This window comes from Felis catus, chromosome B4 (genome assembly GCF_018350175.1).
Source record: "Felis catus isolate Fca126 chromosome B4, F.catus_Fca126_mat1.0, whole genome shotgun sequence".
In the NCBI taxonomy this organism is placed as follows: domain Eukaryota; kingdom Metazoa; phylum Chordata; class Mammalia; order Carnivora; family Felidae; genus Felis; species Felis catus.
The window spans coordinates 47,512,922-47,535,002 of record NC_058374.1 but is presented as its reverse complement, the minus strand read 5'-3'; the positions used below and the strand labels follow the sequence as shown (position 1 = coordinate 47,535,002).

The window sequence follows — 22,081 nt, the reverse complement described above, 5'->3', positions numbered from 1 at the left end:
AGCATTATAGATGTTGGGACTTTGGGGTCAAGGGGTCTTGTAGCTGATTTCCTGTGTTGTATGATAACTAGCAGCACCTGGACCTCCCGGTGGCTCCAGTTTTGGAAGAGCTACTCAGATGCATGTTTCCTTAAATACTGTTAGACTCTGTCTTATCACCACGACATCACAGCAGATTACAGGAGATGAGATTTGAGCTTGGGTGTAGGACCACTTCGGTAGGTAGCCTGGCCCCTGGTACAACCACAGCTGTCCATCGTATCAGAGTTTTGGTTTTTTGGTGTGTCACTTTTCTATAGGGTCCTCGTGGGCCTTTTAAAAATTTTTGTTATCTTATCATACCGGAAAGGGCTTATTTTTTCTTAAGGAGGGATAAAGCTAACTCACCTTATACAATTGAAGGAGATGATGCATGCTTTTCTTTCTTGCAGACCTCTCTAGTACCTACCTATATGGCTGTATTTGAATTTCTTTCTCTACCTTCGATGTGTCTAAAGATTGGTTTGAAATATCGGTCCATGCCTTCCTGCCTTTACCCGTGGTCTTACTCCCTTCCCTACATATTCCTCCCTTGGGAAGCACAATATATAATGTGAGATTCTTCTATGTTGGGAACTTGAGAGACCTGAATTCTTCTATACGTTGGATTTTCCCGTCGTTGCGCACATTCGCTCTTAACGTAAGCCTGTGCCGCTACAACCCCGACTACTCCTTTCTCTCCTTGTGCTGCAAAACAGAATATTGAAACCTTTCTGACCACAAAAATAGCCCTGCACATCTATCGAAACACATACACCTACACTTATCCCCACTCTGGACTGTAATGAACTGAGAAATGAAAAATGTTATATAAATCTAACCCGTGCTATTTGTTGTTATCATTGTGATGGTTACTTTTCATTATTTCTGTTATTATTTTTATTGATTCCTTTTTACTCCTTCTCCTTTCAGACACAGCTTATGAGTTGGCTTCAGGCCCGACTTACATTCTCATCATTCCCAGTGGGAGGGAAAGAACTCCTCCTTTCAACCTGAAATCACATAAAGAACAGCCTGCGATTTAGGCTTTAGATTCTGGCTGAGTTCCAACTCGAGCCTTACTTTGAACCAGTCCTCCCCATAGTTGGCTGGAACCCTATTGCTTCATATTAATGGCCCCATAGGTAGTTTGGGGCTAAAATTCCTCCATTGGATTGTTTGTTTGCTTCTTCCTTGCACAGGAAACTGGATGCCTTCATCTATGATGCAGCAGTGCTGAACTACATGGCAGGCAGAGACGAAGGCTGCAAGCTGGTGACCATTGGCAGTGGGAAGGTCTTTGCTTCCACGGGTTATGGCATTGCCATCCAAAAAGATTCTGGGTGGAAGCGCCAGGTGGACCTTGCTATCCTGCAGCTATTTGGAGATGGTGAGTCAAAGAAAGGGGAAATGCTTATTTGGGCTCTTCTCACGGCTAGTCCAAAACACCAATCTTTCTTTCTTCTCCATTCCTGTAACCCTTGCACTTCCAGACAGTTATCTCACGGTATACTGTGAAGTTTTGGGGGGGGGGGTAGGTATTAGTTTCCTACAGCTGCCATAACAAAGTACCCTAGCTGAGTGACTTAAAGAACAGAAATTTGTCTCACAGTTCTGGAGGCCAGAAACCCAAGATAAAGTGTCAGCATTGATTCCTTTGGAAGGCCTCAAGGGAGAATCTCTTCCATGCCCCTCCTCTGGCTCATGGGGGTTTTCTGGCAGCCTTTAGCGTTCCTTCACTTATAGACACATCGCCCCATCTCTGCCCTCATGATCACACGCCATTTTCCCTATGTAGATGCCTGATTTCCCCCCATTTTTAAAGATGCCAAGTGTAATGGATAGGGGCCTACCCTACTCCAGCATGATATCCTCTTGTCTAATTACATCTGCAACTACCTCATTTCCAAATAAAGTCACATTTCAAGGTACTGGGGATTAGGACATCAACACAGGAATTTGGCGGTGGTCACGGGGTGGGTGCACAGTTCAACCCATAACTGGGTGAAATTTGGGAGGATTAATGTAGTTGACCAAGGAGGTACCTTTCAGGATCGCAGGGTATGATTAGACCTTCAGGGATCAAGTAAGAGGGGCTAGTATTAGATGTTCCAGACAGTCTTTTCACATGTGGCCGGAGCAGTAGAGAGAGCTTTGGAAAGGCTTCTGCTTTTTGTGTGTCCAGAGAAAGGCCAGTACACTTGTGGCCATCTATTCATTCTTCCCTCTCTCCCATCCTGCTCTTTAAGCTGGAAGAGATAGGAAGCAGGGACAGGGTCCTCTGAGGCAGAAACTCGTAAGGCACTCCCCAGTGTCATTCTGGCAGGAGACTGAGGCAGCCATCTTGCTTTGAGAAGATCTCCAGTTTCATTACACTCCAGCCTTCGGCATTCCTCTCCACTTTGTTTTCCAAAGTACCTACTCTTCCTGTTAGTCTCCCAGAAGCTAATCCAGTTATGGGAGGGCAGCCTGACTCTGCTTGGCCCCACAGGCCATCAGCCAGGAGGTCGTCTAAATTATGCCTGCAGAACCTTTGCTGTTAGGGATGAAATTCGAGGCAGAGGAACACAGCTGGATTTTCAGACTCCAGGTGAAGTCCGTTGTCCCACTAGTTAGGAAAATCATAGTTTGATCAAAGAAATGAGTAAAACGTGACTTGATTTGGGGCGCCTGGGTGGCGCAGTCGCTTAAGTGTCCGACTTCGGCTTAGGCCATGATCTCACAGTTCGTGAGTTTGAGCCCCGCGTCGGGCTCTGTGTGGACGGCTCAGAGCCTAGAGCCTGCTTCTGATTCTGTCTTTCTCTCTCTCTCTCTGTCCCTCCCCTGTTTGCTCTCTGTCTCTCTCTCTCTCTCAAAAATAAATACACATTCAAAAAATGTTTTAAAGTGATTTGATTAACACTGGAAAGACTCAAGGCTTATAGCTGAAGCATATAAGCCATGTTGGTATAAGGGCTTCTATAATTTTCATGTAGCTGTCACTTAAAGGCAATGACAGAGCCTCTGTCTATGAGGAAGGGCAGCAGTAGAGATTGTTTGCAGAAGTTACCAAAGCTCCAGTCAGTTTACTCAAAGTTCAAATTTTTAACCAAACTGAAATTATTAGAACAGGTAGCTTTCTTCATGAGATTTTCAGAATTTTGTTTGCCTAGAATTAGATGCATTCAAGGGCACGTGAATTTTTTCATTTTCCTTTTGTCTAAGGTTTGTACCTTCCTAATTTCTAGTATCCAGGGGAGTGGATAAAGGTTATTTGTCTCTGGCATGAATTAAATCAAGCAGAGCTTCTCTAAGCGGTGTTACAAGGAGGCAGTTCTAAATTTGGTGGTTTCATTTGATTCAAGTTCACTCCCCTTTACTCTTAATATTTCCCTCTGCAACAAGAGATCAGATAGTGCGAGGGTCAGTGGGGGATCAGTCAACCTCTGCTTCTCTCTCTCCATCCCTCCTTCCCCAGCCCAATCTGATTTGCACATTTAAAAAAACATTTTTTTTGAGAGTGGGGGAGGGGCAGAGAGAAAAGGGGACTGAGGATCCGAAGCAGGCTCTGCGCTGACAGCAGTGAGCCCGATGCGGAGCTCGAACTCAAAGAATCTTGAGATCATGACCTGAGCCGAAGTCGGACACTCAGTTGACTGAGCCACCCAGGTGCCCCTGATTTGCACATATTTTAAGAGCCAATTTTCTGAATCTCTTATTTGATTATGTGATTTCTTACTGTCTGCAAATGAAGGTACAAAGCACCTAGTCTGATACTCAGGCCCTGAGCACCTTGCATGAACCTTTTTTGTTCAGCTTCCTGTGCCCCCCTTTTCTCTGTTTGAGCTGTTCTGCGTGTCTTTCCCAAACAAGGCTTGTGTACTCCCACCTCTCTCCCCTTGATCATGCTATTTCTGCTGCCTCGAGTGCCTTTTCATGCAATATAAATTAAAACGCACCCATTTTCTATGCCCACCTCCAAGTCCTACCTTCCTCAGGAGAACTGACCGGTCACACCACGCACAAAATTACTTCCCTGAATTTGAACTCTCGCGTTACCTGCACATTGCCGGTCATATTGATTATCTGTATACAGTTTGGACTGACAGATCGTGGAGAGCGGAGGCAATGCCCCATACCTTTGTGTCACTGCAGTACCCACATGAAGTTGTCGCCGAATACTTATTGAATACGTTGATGAATTGATACACGGCGGTATTCATCAAATTACCGTGATTTTCTCTATTGATTTTTCTTTCTTTCCGTCTCCTTGTCTCTTTCTCTCTCGTGTCCTTCTCTCTCTTCCCCAATACCCTCCTTGTCCCCTCTGCCTGCTCTCGGCCCCCCGTTCCCCGCTCCCCTTGCCGGCCCGTCTCCAGGGGAGATGGAGGAGCTGGAGGCTCTCTGGCTCACTGGCATCTGCCACAATGAAAAGAACGAAGTCATGAGCAGCCAGCTGGACATCGACAACATGGCGGGAGTCTTCTACATGCTGGGGGCAGCCATGGCTCTCAGCCTCATCACCTTCATCTGCGAACACCTTTTCTATTGGCAGTTCCGGCATTGCTTTATGGGCGTCTGTTCCGGCAAGCCTGGCATGGTCTTCTCCATCAGCAGAGTGAGTGGCTCGATTGAGGTGTCGGGAGCTTGCGGGGGACAGCTTAGTCTAGGGCCGTGCAAAGCACAGAGACCCAGGAGGGCACTAACTCCAGCCCCGTGCAGCTGCAGCAAGAAACCGCCTCGTGCACCTTTCCCCCGCGGGTCGGGTGACGGGATTTCAGGTGGCTCTAAACAACAGGGGGTGCCGGTTTTGCTCCAAGAAGCGGCAGCTTCGTGTGTGGGGTCTGGGCATTTGGTTCTCACGAAGAACTGGCAGATCTGTCAAAACGAAAATTTTGGCCTCCTACCAAATGCTTTCCGTCACCGTTAGTTAATTGTGTATAGGCTGTATTAATCATTGAATCTTTCTTTAAAAAAAAAAAAAATCACATGTCTGTTCAAATAGTGAAATATAACGTGGCTCTCTTGTTCTGACATACAGAGATAAATTATTGGTAGTTCCACGGTTCCTCTCTGTTTTAACCACGTGTGAGTTACACAGAGTTAAAGAGCTTAACGGAACCTTCAGAAATAAGTACTGACCCATAAGAAATGTACATTCCAGAAACTTTCTTCACTGAAACAAGAGTACAACTCTTAAGTCATTCTTTACTTAGGTCTCTTCTCTGTTTCTGGTCCAAAGTGAGGATTCAGAACTCAGTTTTAAATACGAACAGAGGATCACAGCGAAGGGGGGTGGGGGGAAGGCAGGCTTCTTTTAATTCTTGTCGGGAAAGTTTTGGGACTCATTCGTGAGAAGTGACCTCAGATGTCCTTTATAGAATAGAGGGCTGGATTTCAGATATAACTAACTTGGGCTCTAATGGAGTTATGTAAGAAAATGGATTTCTCATTAAGTCGTCCTATCTTCTCATCATTTTCCTGTAGTGTTTTAGTGCTACAGAACAATTTCCTCTCTGGCTGTGAGCTGATTCAGGCCATTCAGGAACCTGTACGCAGGAGAGGGGGGATGCGTGGTCCCTGAATCACATTATTGCACCGTACAGCCCTTTCTGAGGTCCAACATAGGGTGATGGCAGAAGGAACGGGGGAGCTGGTGGCCTGTAACGGGAATCCCACTCACGACCCGGAAGCATAATCAAGGCCCCCGCAGAAGAAACTGCTTGGCGCTTTCTCTTGGCCCTAACCAAGGAGGGTTAGAAAGAAGGAAAGTAAGGACAGTAACCTTACTTCGAAGATCTTAGGTCTTGCTATGGCCCTCTGGGATGGTGAGGCTCACTTCCTCTCACCCCTTCTTCTCCCCCACTTAGCTGTGATTCTCTATTCGAATCTTCTCTGCCCTCATCCCCATCTGTTGGGGCAACTGCCCTTCCCAAATTAACCCCCTTTGTTTTCAAGACCCAATTGAAACCACCTCCTCTTCACATACTTCCCTTGCCAGGGAAAAAGGTTTCAAACGTGTCCACCTTCCAAGGCAGGGAGCGAGACATTAGCAGGTTTCCCTGACTTGGGACTTGAACCCAACCCATTACCTGGGCTGGGTGGTGTTCTTCAAGGCCTGGAACAAGGAGCTGTACACAGGGAGTTCTCAATCAATACTAATTTGTTGCAGTATTAATTATGTATGATAAGATTAAGTGAGTGACAAAGTGTAAGAAGGAAACTAGGAGCTAAAGAGAGAATAAGTGAGAGGATTCAACAAGGGAATTATTTGTCCCTACTTAGTACTTGCTGTCTGTCCCAATTCTGCCCTCCCACGGTGTAGGACACAGCAGGAGAAAAATCCTTCTTTGACCCCAGGGCTCCCTAACTCTCTCTGTGAATGTGGTTCATGCTTGGCTCAAGAAGAGAACTGCTCAGCTGTTATTTGGTGACCAAAATCCTAAAAGCCACTGGAAAAAAAGTGGCTGTTATGAGCTCTGAGCTCCCCTGTGCTATACCACCAGTCAAGGGTGGCCGGCCTGGGCAGAACAGCCCCAGCACCTGGGGAGTATTGCTATCGATTTCCAGGAAGCTGACAATCATTTTTGCGATCAGCTGATATCATGACCTCATTTTTAAGATGGGAAAACGTAGGCACAGGAAGGAAAGTCAATGCAAGGCGATGGTGGAGTCGAGGCATAGAATGTCATGTCTTACGATTCCAATCTATTTACTCAAGTCACTTGGAGTGAGCGTGTCCCCTCTCAGAGAGCCAGACCACTGAGCTTGGCTCATCTTGTGCACATGCAAGGTGATAAATCAGGCAAGCTTCTGGCCACAGCATTCTATGAGTTTTAAGACCGTGCCCCGTTTCATGCCTGACTTTTCTCAATCCAGCGAGGCAGTTAGTAGCGGTGGAGGGGAGAGCGTCCTCCACGTGGGCATTTCTAGCCTCGCCGGAGACCTGACGCGTGTCATCCTCTCCTTGCTGCAGGGCATCTACAGCTGCATCCACGGGGTGGCTATCGAGGAGCGCCAGTCCGTGATGAACTCCCCCACCGCAACCATGAACAACACGCACTCCAACATCCTGCGCCTGCTCCGCACGGCCAAGAACATGGCCAACCTGTCTGGTGTGAACGGCTCCCCCCAGAGCGCCCTGGACTTCATCCGGCGTGAGTCATCGGTCTACGACATCTCCGAGCACCGCCGCAGCTTCACACACTCTGACTGCAAATCCTACAACAACCCGCCGTGCGAGGAGAACCTCTTCAGCGACTACATCAGCGAGGTGGAGAGAACTTTTGGCAACCTGCAGCTGAAGGACAGCAACGTGTACCAGGATCACTATCACCACCACCACCGCCCCCACAGCATCGGCAGTGCCAGCTCCATCGATGGGCTCTACGACTGTGACAACCCGCCTTTCACCACGCAGCCGAGGTCCATCAGCAAGAAGCCCCTGGACATTGGCCTCCCCTCCTCCAAGCACAGCCAGCTGAGCGACCTGTACGGCAAATTCTCCTTCAAGAGCGACCGCTACAGTGGCCACGATGACTTGATCCGCTCCGACGTGTCTGACATCTCCACCCACACGGTCACCTACGGAAACATCGAGGGCAATGCCGCCAAGCGGCGCAAGCAGCAATACAAGGACAGCCTGAAGAAGCGGCCGGCCTCGGCCAAGTCCCGCCGGGAGTTTGACGAGATCGAGCTGGCCTACCGCCGCCGGCCACCCCGCTCCCCGGACCACAAGCGCTACTTCAGGGACAAGGAAGGGCTACGGGACTTCTACCTGGACCAGTTCCGCACCAAGGAGAACTCCCCGCACTGGGAGCACGTGGACCTGACGGATATCTACAAGGAGCAGGGCGATGACTTTAAGCGCGACTCGGTCAGCGGAGGAGGGCCCTGTACCAACAGGTCTCACCTCAAACACGGGGCGGGCGACAAACACGGCGTGGTCAGCGGGGTCCCGGCCCCCTGGGAGAAGAACCTGGCCAACGTGGACTGGGAGGACCGCTCGGGCGGCGGCAACTTCTGCCGCAGCTGCCCGTCGAAGCTGCACAACTACTCCGCGTCGGTGGCCGGGCAGAACTCGGGCAGGCAGGCGTGCATCCGCTGCGAGGCTTGCAAGAAGGCAGGCAACCTGTATGACATCAGCGAGGACAACTCCCTGCAGGAGCTGGACCAGCCGGCTGCCCCTGTGGCGGTGACGTCCAGTGCCTCCACCACCAAGTACCCCCAGAGCCCGACCAACTCCAAGGCCCAGAAGAAGACCCGGAACAAGCTGCGTCGGCAGCACTCCTACGACACCTTCGTGGACCTGCAGAAGGAAGAAGCCGCCTTGGCCCCGCGCAGCGTGAGCCTGAAAGACAAGGGCCGCTTCCTGGACGGGAGTCCCTACGCCCACATGTTTGAGATGCCAGCTGGCGAGAGCACCTTTGCCAACAACAAGTCCTCAGTGCCCACTGCTGGACACCACCACCACCACAACAACCCCGGCGGCGGCTACATGCTCAGCAAGTCGCTCTACCCTGACCGGGTCACGCAGAACCCTTTCATCCCCACTTTTGGGGACGACCAGTGCTTGCTCCATGGCAGCAAATCCTACTTCTTCAGGCAGCCCACGGTGGCGGGGGCGCCGAAAGCCAGGCCAGACTTCCGGGCCCTTGTCACCAACAAGCCGGTGGTCTCGGCCCTTCACGGGGCTGTGCCAGGCCGTTTCCAGAAAGACATCTGTATAGGGAACCAGTCCAACCCCTGTGTGCCTAACAACAAAAACCCCAGGGCTTTCAATGGCTCCAGCAATGGGCATGTTTATGAGAAACTTTCTAGTATTGAGTCTGATGTCTGAGTGAGGGAAGAGAGAGGTTTTAAGGTGGGTACGGGAGGGTGGGGCCGTGGGCGTGTGGTGCGCATGTCACGGAGGGTGACGGGGGTGAACTTGGTTCCCATTTGCTCCTTTCTTGTTGTTTTCATTTATTGACGGAATCCTGGAGTTCTGATTCCTTCTAAGAGGGCAACCCTGGTGACCAGCCCCAGCCCTCCCCCGCCTTTCCAGTGCTCTCCTCCCTCTCCATCTGTCAGTCGTTCCCGTTCCCGGGAGGGAATCCGGTGGGCTCGCTCAGCACGGGAGGGCAGAGTGGAGAAAGGAGGTGGCTGCGTGCAGGCTTCCTCGGAGCACGGAAGGACTGTTTGCCACCCAACTTGGAGTGCAGCAGGGAGAGAGATACAAGGAGGCCACGTGAGCGCAGGATAGCTCTTCCCAAACTGATCTAGATGTTTAGGTGAGAAGGCAAAAGCACCCAAATGAGACCATTTGCCATACTGCCCGTGAATGCAAAGAGGCTTTTGCTAAATTCTTGTCACTTAGGTGGCATCCGTGTAGGGATCACGTGCCAAGCAGAGGGCAGGAGGCCATGTGTGTTTATATATAAGCCAAAAGAATGTTTCAATTGCACGAGACTCCGTGGTGGTGAACTGGATCCAAGGGTCTTTGGTAGGTGACGGAAAGCACGTCATAGCCATGTTCCGTGGTGCACTAGAGGCAAGAGAAGATGGACGACATGTGCATGTATGGCCATGTACACTTGTACGTGCATGTAGTCTACACGGGCATGTGGTCAGGGGCCTAGAAATGTAGAGAGGGCAACCTGGACTCCTAAAGCTGTTTCTTCCAACATCTCGAAGCGGTGTGCCTCTTTTGGCTTATATACAAACAGAGATGGTCCGATGCTACCTGAAGGTTGGCTGTCTCTCCCCTCCACCCTTCCTGAGTGAGGAGAATGGAAGTTCTTGACATGGACGATGATGCGGTCTAGACAAAAAGGTGCCGAACGGTCCTACGAGAGCAAGGTGCAAAAGTCACTCCTCTGCGGTTCAACCAGTTTTGAACGAGAACTTTCCAGGAAGGCTGAAGGGAACGGGAAGCAGCCACGGCTCTTTTGCCCACACTCGAGAGAGCAAAAGATTCTATGAAAGCTTTCTTGAGCTTTTTAGACGCTGGCCAAGGTTTGGGGAGGAGCTACGTAAAGCTTTGAAGTATAGGGGAGTTGTCTATGGTCGGGTAAGTGAGAGAGGGGGATGTTTTCAATGCTTTGATCCCTTCTTACTTCACCTGGAGCTCGGAGAGCTTGCTCCACCAGAACTGATCACAACTGATCTGGAACAGACAGTCAAATGGCATGAGCTTGCTCCGTGAGTACAGCTCAGGAAACGTGGAGGGAAGGGAAGAGATTGGGAAGTGGAGAGGGTAGGAGGGGAGGGACTCCCCCACTGCCCCACTGGGTCTGGCTCCCTGAGAATGTGGCATTGAGCCCAATGTGAACACTCTCAGTAGAAGCCCTTCCACCTTCCTACAGAACCTTCTTTCCCTCCCAGGTGTACCATTCAAGAATAAAAATATATATGTAAATATATATATGTGTGTGTGTGTATATATGTATATACACACACATATATATTTAAAACTCCAGGGATGAGGGTACTGGCAGATGCAATGCCCCCCTTCACTTGGAAACTTGAGAAGGGAAATGAATATTCGTCACTGCCGGTCCTGAAACTTAGGGAGGGGGTGTCCTGTGGGTCCGTGCCACTGTCCTGCCTTCCTCCCCTTACCCAGGCTGGCAGCCAAAGAGCCCCGGGTCTGTTTGGAAGCTTGACTGCAGGATCTCCATGTTGCACACAGGACACATAAACCAGAAAGGTGCTCATCCTCCTCTGGAAGGAAGCTGCCATGCCTCTTCAAGTCACACCCTCCAGGGCTGCTCTTTGCCTTCCTGTTTTGCCCTGACTCACCACCCTTCCTCCTTCCCTGCCCTTGACTGCTGTCCCCTGTCCTCCTCCTGGATTTTTACCTCAGTATCTTTCATTTTAAAGCCAACTGAAGGCCTTGTAAAGCTATGTTTTCTTTCTAAAACGAACCTGGGGGCAAGGGGCTGAACCTCTCACAGATTTGGAGAGAGGAGCACGGAGTGCTTTACCTTAGATTCAAGGAAAGACTTTGAGAGAGAGGACAGAGGGCGTGAGGCGTCTCCAGGAGGAAGAAGGAGAAGGGCCATATAAACATCGCTTCACCCTGACTCTGTCTGAGGTCAGGGGATCCTCCCCTCACTCTTCCTCTTACCTCACCCCTTTCAAATAAAAAACCAAACCAACTAACCTAGCGAACAGCAATCTAGAACAAAGGGGGCTCTGTCGGTCTCCACTGGTGACGGAAATCAAGATGGTGTTTATTTCATATGTAAATATTTTGTTTTCTAATTAATTTTGTATAGATAAAGTGTTCTCTTGTGAGTATTCAGGGTGTCGGGCTGGAGGGAGTGGGGTGGGGATGGGAATGAAGAGGGGAAAAGTGTTTTGTTATGGGTTTTCATTTTCCATTGGGGGAATTGTTTTGTATGGCTTTTGCTTCAGGGCGTCTGGGGAAAAGTGTATGTGAATGGAGGCCACTGTGGTGAAAATGCCAGGGAAAAGTAATCTGTGCCCACGCCTCCCCACCTCACCAATCTTCTTGGTCTGTGAGAAGTGTCCGTGCCCATCAGCCTGGGCTTGGCACTGGGTCCGGCTTGGCCCTAAGCAGAACCCAGGTCCTGCTCCTGTCTCCTAGGTAGACCGCGGATGACCAGCATTCCATGCAGAGTCAAGCTGGTGACACCACATTTGCCCTGTCGGCACCTAGGGTAGGAAAGATTCCAAAAAAGGGCTTAAATCAGAATTGAGGTCAAATTGACCCTCAATCCTGATGTGGCCGAGAGGTTTCAGGAAGCTCAGTCCTGAGAAATCTCCCAGAAGCCCCCTTGTGATGTTTAACAACCATATCAAAGCCAATTCTTTTCTTCCTAGTACCTGAGTGCTGGCAACCTCCCTACGCCCTCCCTCACTCCTTAGGTATCAGCACTGCAAGCACACCCAGAAAATTCCCACAAAGTCTACTTTTTGAAGCATGTGATATCTGGTGACAGGGAGGCAGCACTGGATACATGTCTTACAAATATGCATGCTTTTCTAGAAAAGATGACCAGATCTGCTCCAAAAAAAAAAAAAAAAAAAAAAAAAAAGATGACCAGATCTGCCCATAGAAAGATTGCAGAAGTTGGTTTTAGACGTAGAAGGGTGGGTATGTGAGGGACGGTGCCGAGAGTGACTTTATTTTGTCCTGTCCTCGTTTCTGCCCTCAGGAAGGTGCTATTTGCCTTGAGCCAGGGATTCATAACCTGACCTTGGGTTATTAACCAGACAAACAGAGTTTCTTTCGCTGGATTATTTGTTTTGTGAAGGGTGGCAGCCTCTCTCTATCTACCACGGGATGAAATGTCCAAATCCGTTTACGCAAGACGTTACGTCATATTTGGTCCTATCCTCCCATCATTGAAAGCTGTCAGCTGGATCGTTTCATTTTTCTAAACCTTTTCGTTGGGCCCCTTGGTCACTTCTCTTCAGCTGGATGTTTGCATTGGGACCAAATAAAGTATTCGTGGCCTGCTCAAGAAAGCTTAAAGAAAGGAAGGCCAAGCAGTGTCGAGTTCTAGATATTACTTCATTCCAAAATAACAAGCCAGTAAAATTGCATGAGGATGAATTCAGCAGTAAGCCCCATCCATTCCACACTGGGCCTGGACAAAGACCCAATCTGCCCAAAACTGAGATTCCACAGACACCCTCGAGAGCACCAATTGTTCCAATTTTCCTCAGAATCCATGCTTTCTATCTTTGGTGTCCTCTGTCATTCCCTTCCACCAGAAAGTGGGTTGGTGGCTCTGATCCTGTATCCTCTCGGTGGCAATGCTTAAATCTTAGCATTGCCACCAACCTCAGTTAACGTGCCCCTTGAATTTGCCCGAGTCAAGAATGCGCACACCCTTCAGAGTGATGCATGTGCAGTGGATCTCGTAATTTCAAAGTATGTCACTGTGTATCCTCAGCCAGAACGTGGGAGACCTCCTTGATGTGGATTCCCCCGTCCTGGCCACAGCCATGTTGTGATTGGGGGAAAAAGAATCCCAAGTGATTCCATTAAGTGTTGGTGGTGTCAGTAGTGCCCAAACGCATGTGTAATGTGATAAAATAGGAGTCTTCTATACAATTAGGTGAATATCACCCGCCCAGTCTTCCGTGGCCATCGGGAGTTGCCCAAGGGGGGAATTCTCCGCATGGGAGGTGAAGAAACTATTACCAAAACTGCAGCGTGCTGGTCACCTGCACATCTCACTTAAGAGCTAGGGTGTTTCTTTGTTTCAGTTTTTTTGTTTGTTTGTTTGTTTGTTTGGTGTTTAGTTAGTTCCAGATTTAGGGACAGAATAACCAGATGGTTTGGGCAACGGCCTTTGGAAAAAGCTATTCCAGAACTCACTGTATTCTTCTAATCCCCTTCTCTTTAAGAAAACCCTGTCGTTGCTTGACGCCCTGTGTGTGTGTGTCTGGTGTGTTAGGAGTGATTCCCGTGTGTGCATACATGATGCAGCTGCATCATTGGTGAATGCATTGGGCATTTCCAGCCATTGTGGCCATAACTTCTGTGCTTTCTGAGCCCAAAGCCATATAAGAAATGTGTGCTCAGTAGACCGCCAGACACTTCGGTAGAGCGTTTGCTTTCTTCACCTGAGTGTCAGGGACTCTTCGTTCTGTCTAAGGAACTGATTGTGGATGATGAGCAGCTAAAAGTGGACAGTTCTAATGGGATGGGCCTGGCCTTACAAATGGTATATGATCCGTGGTGTGGCTTCAGAGGTCCTGAGAGGACCTTTCCTTTTCATTGCCCACCCCACTTTCAACTACTGGCTTCCTACACAGACGTACTCTTCTAGCACTGAGCTGCTCGTCTGTCATTTAAATGAAAACAGTCCCAGGAAGGGTGACATATTAAGCCATATTAGGGATTTATACATTTAAACACCTAGTTTACATTAGGAGTCTCATCTCTTTTCCTGGGACGATAATACAGGAGAAGATAGTAAGATGCAAGAGAAGGGGGAGAGAGCAAAGAACACAGAGAGTAACAGAGAAGGGAGTCAAAATACAGGTTCCAGAATATAAAGACATTTAAACCATCTCATCTTCCACCTGCTTTTATTTAAGGCTCATGTGTTGTAAGAACAGGACTCCTAGCTAGGAATTATTTTTAATAAGTGGTCGCATGAGCGTGTAGTGTGTGAATCTTAAATTCATTATCTTGTTGGGCAGAGGAAGAACTGTGAGGCTTCCTATGGAAAATGGAAGGCTGGCGCTTCTCCTCCTGTATAGGTGACTGAGTAGGCAGCTAGAACGATCAAATCGAATCAGGGTTAAGATGACAAAAGTACTGCACTTATCTGTCCTCTGTCCCGGCCCAATGACTCTTCCAATGTAGCACTTGTTCTATGTTCTGTGTGTCCTCACTGCCATAGGGGGTGCCCGGTGATATCTACGCACACTAACTGTTAAGGAGCCACCATACTACCAAGTGCTACTTAACCAGTGGGCAGTTCTTTCCTAGACGTATCAGATATTTGGGACATCACTAAGATGTAGATTCATCAGTCTGAACATGTCTAATGCCAGTCTAGACCTAGGATTCCATGCTAGTTTGGGGTTCCAATAGAGTATATAACATCACAGGATATCTGAATGCATCCCACCTCTATCCCATGCCAACCGCATTGACTCAACCACACCAGAGCCCTGTGGATTCTATCACTTAAAGTATCTACACCTATCTATTCTCATGACAAAAAACTATCCCCTGTAAAAAAAAAAAAAAAAAAAATGGAAGCCAATGCTATTTCCATGCCTTGGAGACATTAGTGAAGTCTGAAGACTCTAATTTGCAATATTGAAGCAAGGAAAAAGAATTTTGTCCAAAGAATGATGGGTTAGGACAGCAGTACTGGGAATAAGTGGGAAAAGTTAGAAACCATCCCTATTTCTCTGCCAGGATGTCCATTTGCATCCATCTCACAGCTCGTCACAGGGAGTTTCTGGCACTGTTCTGTGCTTTAAAACATAATTGCTGGTGTGATTACAGGGGTGAGGACTCCTGATGAGAACTGAAGGTGGCAAGCAGAGTGGATGAGTAGAATCCCCCATAGCCCTGGGACTCTGGTGTGTAGAATCCATGTTCTGGCAATGGAAACAAATGGAAACTCAGCGCAAGGATTAAGGGTAAAAGCGCAACGCGAAGCCCAATTTAAAACGGTTATTTTCAAGATTTGGTTTGGTTTCCACACTTCAAACCTGAACTCTCTTTATTTTTAATTATTTTAATAGCGTTATGATGTAGGGGGTGACGCAGATTCCAGTACTATGCAGGAGACAAAAATAAAAGCTCTAATTAAATATGTTAATTTCAATTAAACCAGTATCTATTGAGCAGTACAAACGATGCCCCTGGGCTGGTACTGTGACGAATATAAAAGATTTCCAAATGGAATATATTATACTCGCATATAATATATGAATGCAAAAGTATCAAATATTTAAATGTATGTATTATGTTTGTATAAATAGATATGCATAAATCAGTATATTTATACATGCAAGTTTTAATTTTTTCTGGTGTCAGGGTGTGAGTCAAAGATATTCTCCATTATGTGATTTAAAAAAAAAAAAAACCGCAGAGATTCAGTTTTTCCTCTCACAGCCAGGCCTGGATCTTTTTTTTTTTTTTTTTTTTTTTTTTTGAATCATTCCACCTCCTGGTCTGAAGCTCTGAATTCTCTCTCTGACCACAACCTTGCAGTTTCTGTATCTTACCTACTTCCCTTCACGCTCCCTGTGCTGTTCTGCTCCATCAACCGCCCTGGCTGAAGTTCCTCACCTCTTTGGTATCGCCCCATGCTCTCCGCAGCACTGGCTTCTGCCTCTTGCCTTGTCACACCCGGTTGCTTTTCCAACTCTGCATCCCCCCCACCCCGTCATCCATTCCCCCTGCGAGAACGGAGGGTCTTCCACCTGTGCCGAGGCCACAGATGCCATCTGTTTGGTGTCCCCTGAACCCTACCCCGCTTGGACATCTTTTTTTATTTCTCCAGTGTTGACTCCATGTCCCATCTGCCAAGTGGTTGTGAAACTTGGTTTCCATTTTTCCTTTCATCCTTAACTCCTGTCTCCCAACACGCAGTCTTTCCTACTGCATTGCTGAGAAAAGACACCTGATTTCTTGAGTCCTCACATGACCAGTCCTCTCCATTTCTAAATTCCTGTTGTCTTTCGTTCGTCTTTTCCCTCCTCCCTCTCAGCCCAGTGCTCCTCACCCCGGTGCTCCGATGCCTACCCTCTGACCCGTCCTGAGGTCTGCTCCAGCCAGCAGTACCTCCCTTATGGGCTTTTCATCTCTTCCACACGTGCCTACCACCATCTCTAACAGTCTCCCCGTCCTACCACCATCTCTAAAAGCAAATCTCTCCATCTATTTAAACTCTTGGATTCCTGTCCTCTGTTTTATCTTTTCACTTTCCAAACATCCCAAAAATGTAGCCTGTCTTTCTTCACTTCCTCACCTAATAATGCTCATGGCTTAAGCTTTAAAAGTGGGCTACACTCTGCCACTCTACCGAAACTGCTCTGGCAACATTCCAGTGAACTTCTTGTTACAGAATCCAATGACCCTGTCCCCCCACCGCTAACCTAAATTTACCGTTGGGAAGCAGCATGTTCTGGCTTTAATCCTAGCCCTCTGGTCCTCTCTCTATGTTCTCTTGCTGGTTCCTGCTCTTCCTCCTATGCCCTCAGCGTTGACTTGCCATGGTGTTCTGAGCTTGACCCTCCCGCCCTCTTTATCGCCATGCTTCTGTAGCAATGTTTCTTTCTTTCACTTTGACGACTCTCCGGGGATGAATTCCAAATCTTCTCACCTACACTTTCCTTTTCATTTCCTCTTAATGCAGATATTTCCGTTCACCTCCTGGACGATTTCTTGTTGAGTCAAATGTCCAAGGCAATTCCTGCAAACGAACTTAATCACCAGATTCCCCCTTCTGGTTAATGGTTCCACTGTTCCTTCTGTCACCAAACTAAAGCTTTCCAGACACTTTGCCTCCTCCGTTTCCCTCATCTTACACAGCTAATCATCTGGAAAGCCTGTAAATTCTTGCCCCCAAGGATTTCCCAATCTCCCCATTTCATTCAGGTCCTTCCATCTAGTCGGGATGATTTCAATATCTTTTAGCATTTTCTAAGTTTTTATATTTGAATCTCCTCAGTATTCACTTCCTATTAAATCATGCCATTCTCCAAGTGAAAAAAAAAATTCCAATGGGCTGTACTTGCCACGATCCAGCAGGAAGAATAACTTCTTGTAATTTGCCAGTGTGTGTGCCTGTGCAGCAGATAAGCTGAATCACACATTTTTGTCTTACCTTTCCGATACTAACTTTTTCCCCCACGTGTTTTTTCTTGAACTGCTTCCTTTGCCCCAAATTCTCTCCTCCCTCTCTCCCATCTCACTCCCTTCTTGCATAATATCCATCTCACTATATACAGATCTTCAAAGAACAGAACAAATGTACCACATGTCTACCTTCCTTCATCCAGAAAAACTTACAAATACGCCTTTTGTGAATGTCCATAGCACTTTAATTGTATCTCTCTAGTGATATCTGTTGCAGACCATCTTATTTTATGGTTACTTAATTATACATCTCATCTCTCCTGCTAGATTATAAACTCCCTGTGGTGGTCAGGGGGCATGCATTTATTCATCTTTTTATCTCCTGTAGCACCTACCAGTGTATCTTCCAAATGGAAAGTACTTGTAAATATTTGGTATTATAAATTATAATTGAAAAGAAGTCACTTTATTTTGCCCACAGGATACTTGAATCTGCAGTAAAACCTAAGGATCAGCCCCTCCACATTTCTGTATTTCTGCGCCTACCTACAATTACAGCAATATGCTGAATGTATACATGTTCATGTTAACTATTATTTCAAATGGGAATTTGGATTTTTTGAGGCTCTGCCTTGCTCTGTGAAGTTACTCTGTGGCTGTTTTATGGTTAGTAGTACTTGGAATACTACATGTATACCAACGAAATAAGTGGCAGAGGGAGAGATTATGGAGGATATTGATCACCTGTTAGGTATCAGGAGCTTTCAGATGCTGTGAGTGGGGCTTGTCTCCAGATACTTCACTCCTGGACTGAGTCTCTAACAACCTGACCTATGCTGGCCTTGATGTGGTTTTCATGCAATCTGTAGCCATTTTTTTTTTGAAACTTGCATACCAGAAGGATCTTGTCACAATTCAGGCTCAGTAATCACACGGTTTTATGGACCCTAAGTGTGGTCCAGTAGGACCCTAAGTAGTGGTCCAGTAGGACCCTAAGTAGGTCCAGTAGGACTTAGGGAAACTGTGCTGCTCATGACCTGTCTTGGTGATCTCTCTTTCCTGCACTCTTTGTCTTCTTACCATATCTGAGGCTTCGTCTATAGGACTACTTCCCTCAAAGGGAAGTTGAGTGTTGAAATAATTGAGCACTTTGTTTCTGATCTGTGTACTGCAAGTGAAAGCAGGCTAGAATTTGAATGAGCTGACTTAGAATTCTAACGCAATCCTTTCTCTCTAAATGTGAAGGGATTCATTGCATTAGAGGAAGACAACATCACCTCTAACCATACGACTCTCTTGTTCCTTTATTCCCAGAGCCCTATTCACGTCCCCCCTGCCTCTGTGGTATGCCACTAAGCAGTCTGTCTTATTCCTTGTAGTCTGTGCGAGCCTGTGTTTGTTCCCCAAAAGAACCTCTTGGAGCTGGTACTGTCCTTTCTTTCACTTATCATGTTTCCTTCCCCTGGCCAGCTTCATCTGTAAATCTCATTATGTCATTGGTCAGGAATTAATCTCCTTTGGGAGGCATCTTCTGCCATTGTGTGCTAATTTAAAGCATACTATAGAGAACTGGACTCAAATAAGTTACAGGCTCTGACAAGTCTCTTCTTCAAAAAAGTGAACAAAGTCCATTCTTCATTGAGACAGGAGGGAGGTAGAGGCATTGTGGTTGGCAAGACGGGGCAAAGTGTGGCAACTTGGGAGGCACCCTGATGAAAATTAAAATGTAAGTCTCGAGGGAGAATTTTTCTTCTTGAAAGTCCTGTTAGGTCTAAATAGTCCTGCTCCTGGAAATGGGGTAGTTAACATTTTAGAGCAAAATCCCCCTCTGTGTGTGTGTGTGTGTGTATATTTCATTTCTCATCTAAAAAATTTACACACACACACACACACACACACACACACACACCAGTGAAACAAATTGTCTGATATAGGTAGAACGGTAGGAAGACGCCATCCTCATAATGGACATTCATAAATTGTTGTTAGACCAATGGAATGAAAACAAATCCAGGACATCATAATATATCCAGGAGGCAATTTTACCCAAGAGGTATCCGTGTCAATTTTTTTCCCTGTAAATATCTGAGACATTAAGGGAGGGTAGGAGGAAGGAAAAGGATAGGAAGTCTACAGTGGAGTTTCCCTTCATGTCACAAAGCCAGGAGCCTGCACCCAAGTCTCTTGGGTCTCCCTTGATTACTGGTTTTGATGCTAGCTTCAGAAAAGGGCAAGACCGAAAGCTGATGACCTTCCAGATGTCTGTTCCTTTAGTCCCCGGGAGTGAAAGCTGACGCAAACTTGGAGCTTATTTCCAGGGTATTGGACTGAGGACAGAGTTACACCTGCCGTTCCCCATTTTCACTTGTAACCCGAGATGCAGCAGAAAAGGAAACAAATTTTTAAGAAAAGTTTTAAAAGCCCCTTCTGGGGACCACCTTCATGCTCGTGTGTGGACTGGAAGTTGTTTGCTCCAATGTCAAAAATACCAGGAAAGGTAACAGCTGCCCAGGGCACTGCCAGGAAAGCAAGAACCACATCATACCTGCCTTCAGCTGTAACTGTGCCCGCCCGTGGTGAGTGCGGAACCTGGATCCAACCACATCCATGAGATCCTGAATGTCCACAGGCAGTCAGGCCACACGTCAGGCCTGAGCCAGTGCTTAGGCGTGTCCCTCAGACTACCGCACCCAGAGAGGCCCTGATCCTCACCTGAGTAGAGAGGAAGCGACCCCGTCACACCACCCTTCCCCACAGAATCTAAGCCACCAGGCTGTGATTCTGTCTGTCCTCGTATTAAGAGACTCACGGTCTCTGAGATCTGACGGGAGTTGAGCTTCAGGGAATGTGGCCACAGGAATGTGAAATGTGTTGAGCTGCCTTTTCTCTTAGATAAGGTTGTTATCTTATTTCCAAAGGGGACGTTTAAAAAAATAAATAAAGCATGCCTACCTGAAACCTCAGTCGTATTCAGAATAGTCTGTGTAGTTAACTCCCAATGTCACTGTCACATTGTAATTTATCATTTTCTTTTGAATTCAAGGGCTATTTTAATATTCCCTTTGGCTGCAACAAGAACCATGTGTAAACCACGGTCTGGGCCATAGTGCTGCCTCTGTCTGAGCTGTGCCCTCAGTAACTTCTGCATTGCTTCCACATGGTGACCTGGACAGCACAACTGGACCTGATCTGATCTCTTTGCCATGAGCTCCCTCAATGCGTGTGCACCTCCCCAGTTCACACACACTGCTTGTGTGCGCACACTTCTAAGAGATTCCAGATTGCCAATTTCAATCGCCTTACGGAGGAACAGGGATACATCCTTGGGAGATAAAAGCGCTCATTTAGAACTGGGTGGACATATTCTGCTTTATCAAGCTAGTGTTTTCTCTCTTGTTCTACCTAGCCTGTGGATCCACTGACAGCTCAAGGTTTGACAGAATATCCAGACTTTATGTGAAAGGAGCATTCTGTTTGTGATGGAATAACCTAGTTGTCCTGTTGTTTGTCCCTGTTTTCCCCTGTGGAATTCGTGTGGAACTCTGATGTCCTATTGATGGATCGGTGCTAGGAAGATGGAGAAGCAGAAGCCAGTCTCCCCAAGGACAGATAGTCCTGTTACTTAGATACATACTCACCCATATGTGCCCACATCTCTTCTTGACGACACTGTGAGCAGGGTAGAGAGGTCTATCCTCACTGGGGACAGGAATAGCAATATGTGCCTTGGGAGATTCACAAATTTTTCTTCTTCCAGGGTCAGGAGCAGGGAAAATATCAAGACTTCATGTCCGTAGGAAGAAAGGAGACTAGAGAAGCATCCAGATAGAATTCTTACTGAGAAAAACATGAAATATTGACAATACCCTTTCTTTGATGCAAATGTCATTGGAAGACAACCAGGACTCATACAGCTTTGTCTCCCTCATCCACTTACTATCTCTGACATTCTCTTACTGTCCTTTCTCAGTCTAGAGATCTGGAAGTATTCTATGTCCTGAATGATGCACACATAACACTCAGAGGGCACAGAGCTTGAACATGTGCATAGTGTTTAATGCTTCCAAGCCAGAGTCCAAAAAGCCTAGCTCCGTCAGCCCCACTATCCTTTAATGACTGAGGACAGAGCCTGCTTGTGCATCCTGGGTACTTTGGATCCCAGAAGAGAGAACAACTTTGTTACTACATTGCTCCACTGATCAGGGCAATTACCTTGGTTATTTCTTGGTAACAGGCACAAGAAATGGAGCAGCAGAAATTTGAAGAGTCTTTGCTTGATCATTCTGAATTATGTAAAAATGACCTGAGCTATGGCAGTTTCTAGCCTGCTACCCGCTCCTTGGGGGATAGAGTTTCTAGGGTCACCAGCAACCCACTTAGTTGGCCACCATATTTAGCCTATGGTACATTCTGAGTAAATCAAATTTCCTTGGTTTGTGAATGTGGGATAATTTACCATAACCCCTTCTTCCACATAGCCTCCTTTGGCACGAAAATATGATCACCTTTTAATTTTACAGATGAAACGTTTGAAGCACAGCAACATTTTATGATTAGTCAAAACTAAGGTTATTTAGGAAATTCTTTGGCAGAACCAAAGATTGTCTGAAATTCCAACCCTCATCCTAGCTCACTGGGTAATGCTACCTGAATTGTCCACCCTCACCCTTTGTTAAGCATCTAACAGTGGAGAAAAATCATTAAATCCAGGCAGCTGATTTATCCAGATCTTTCCCATGGAAATTGTCTTCTTTGTAGACCCGTACACACACACACAGTCCAGAGTCCACATGA

The 22,081-nt window shown here is 47.1% G+C and overlaps 1 protein-coding gene across 2 annotated transcripts in view; it reads left to right on the top strand.

Annotated features, from left to right (window-relative positions):
• The window catches only part of GRIN2B (glutamate ionotropic receptor NMDA type subunit 2B), a 422,286-nt gene extending 402,036 nt beyond the window's left edge, over positions 1-20,250 (top strand). For both annotated transcript variants that reach the window (XM_019834554.3, XM_019834555.2), the window contains 3 exons: positions 1,221-1,408; positions 4,377-4,615; positions 6,974-20,250. In XM_019834554.3, coding sequence (XP_019690113.1) covers positions 1,221-1,408; positions 4,377-4,615; positions 6,974-8,836 — 2,290 coding nt within the window. In that variant the 3' untranslated portion in view covers positions 8,837-20,250. The remainder of the gene's footprint in view (positions 1-1,220; positions 1,409-4,376; positions 4,616-6,973) is intronic.
• The last annotated feature ends 1,831 nt before the right edge of the window (positions 20,251-22,081 follow it).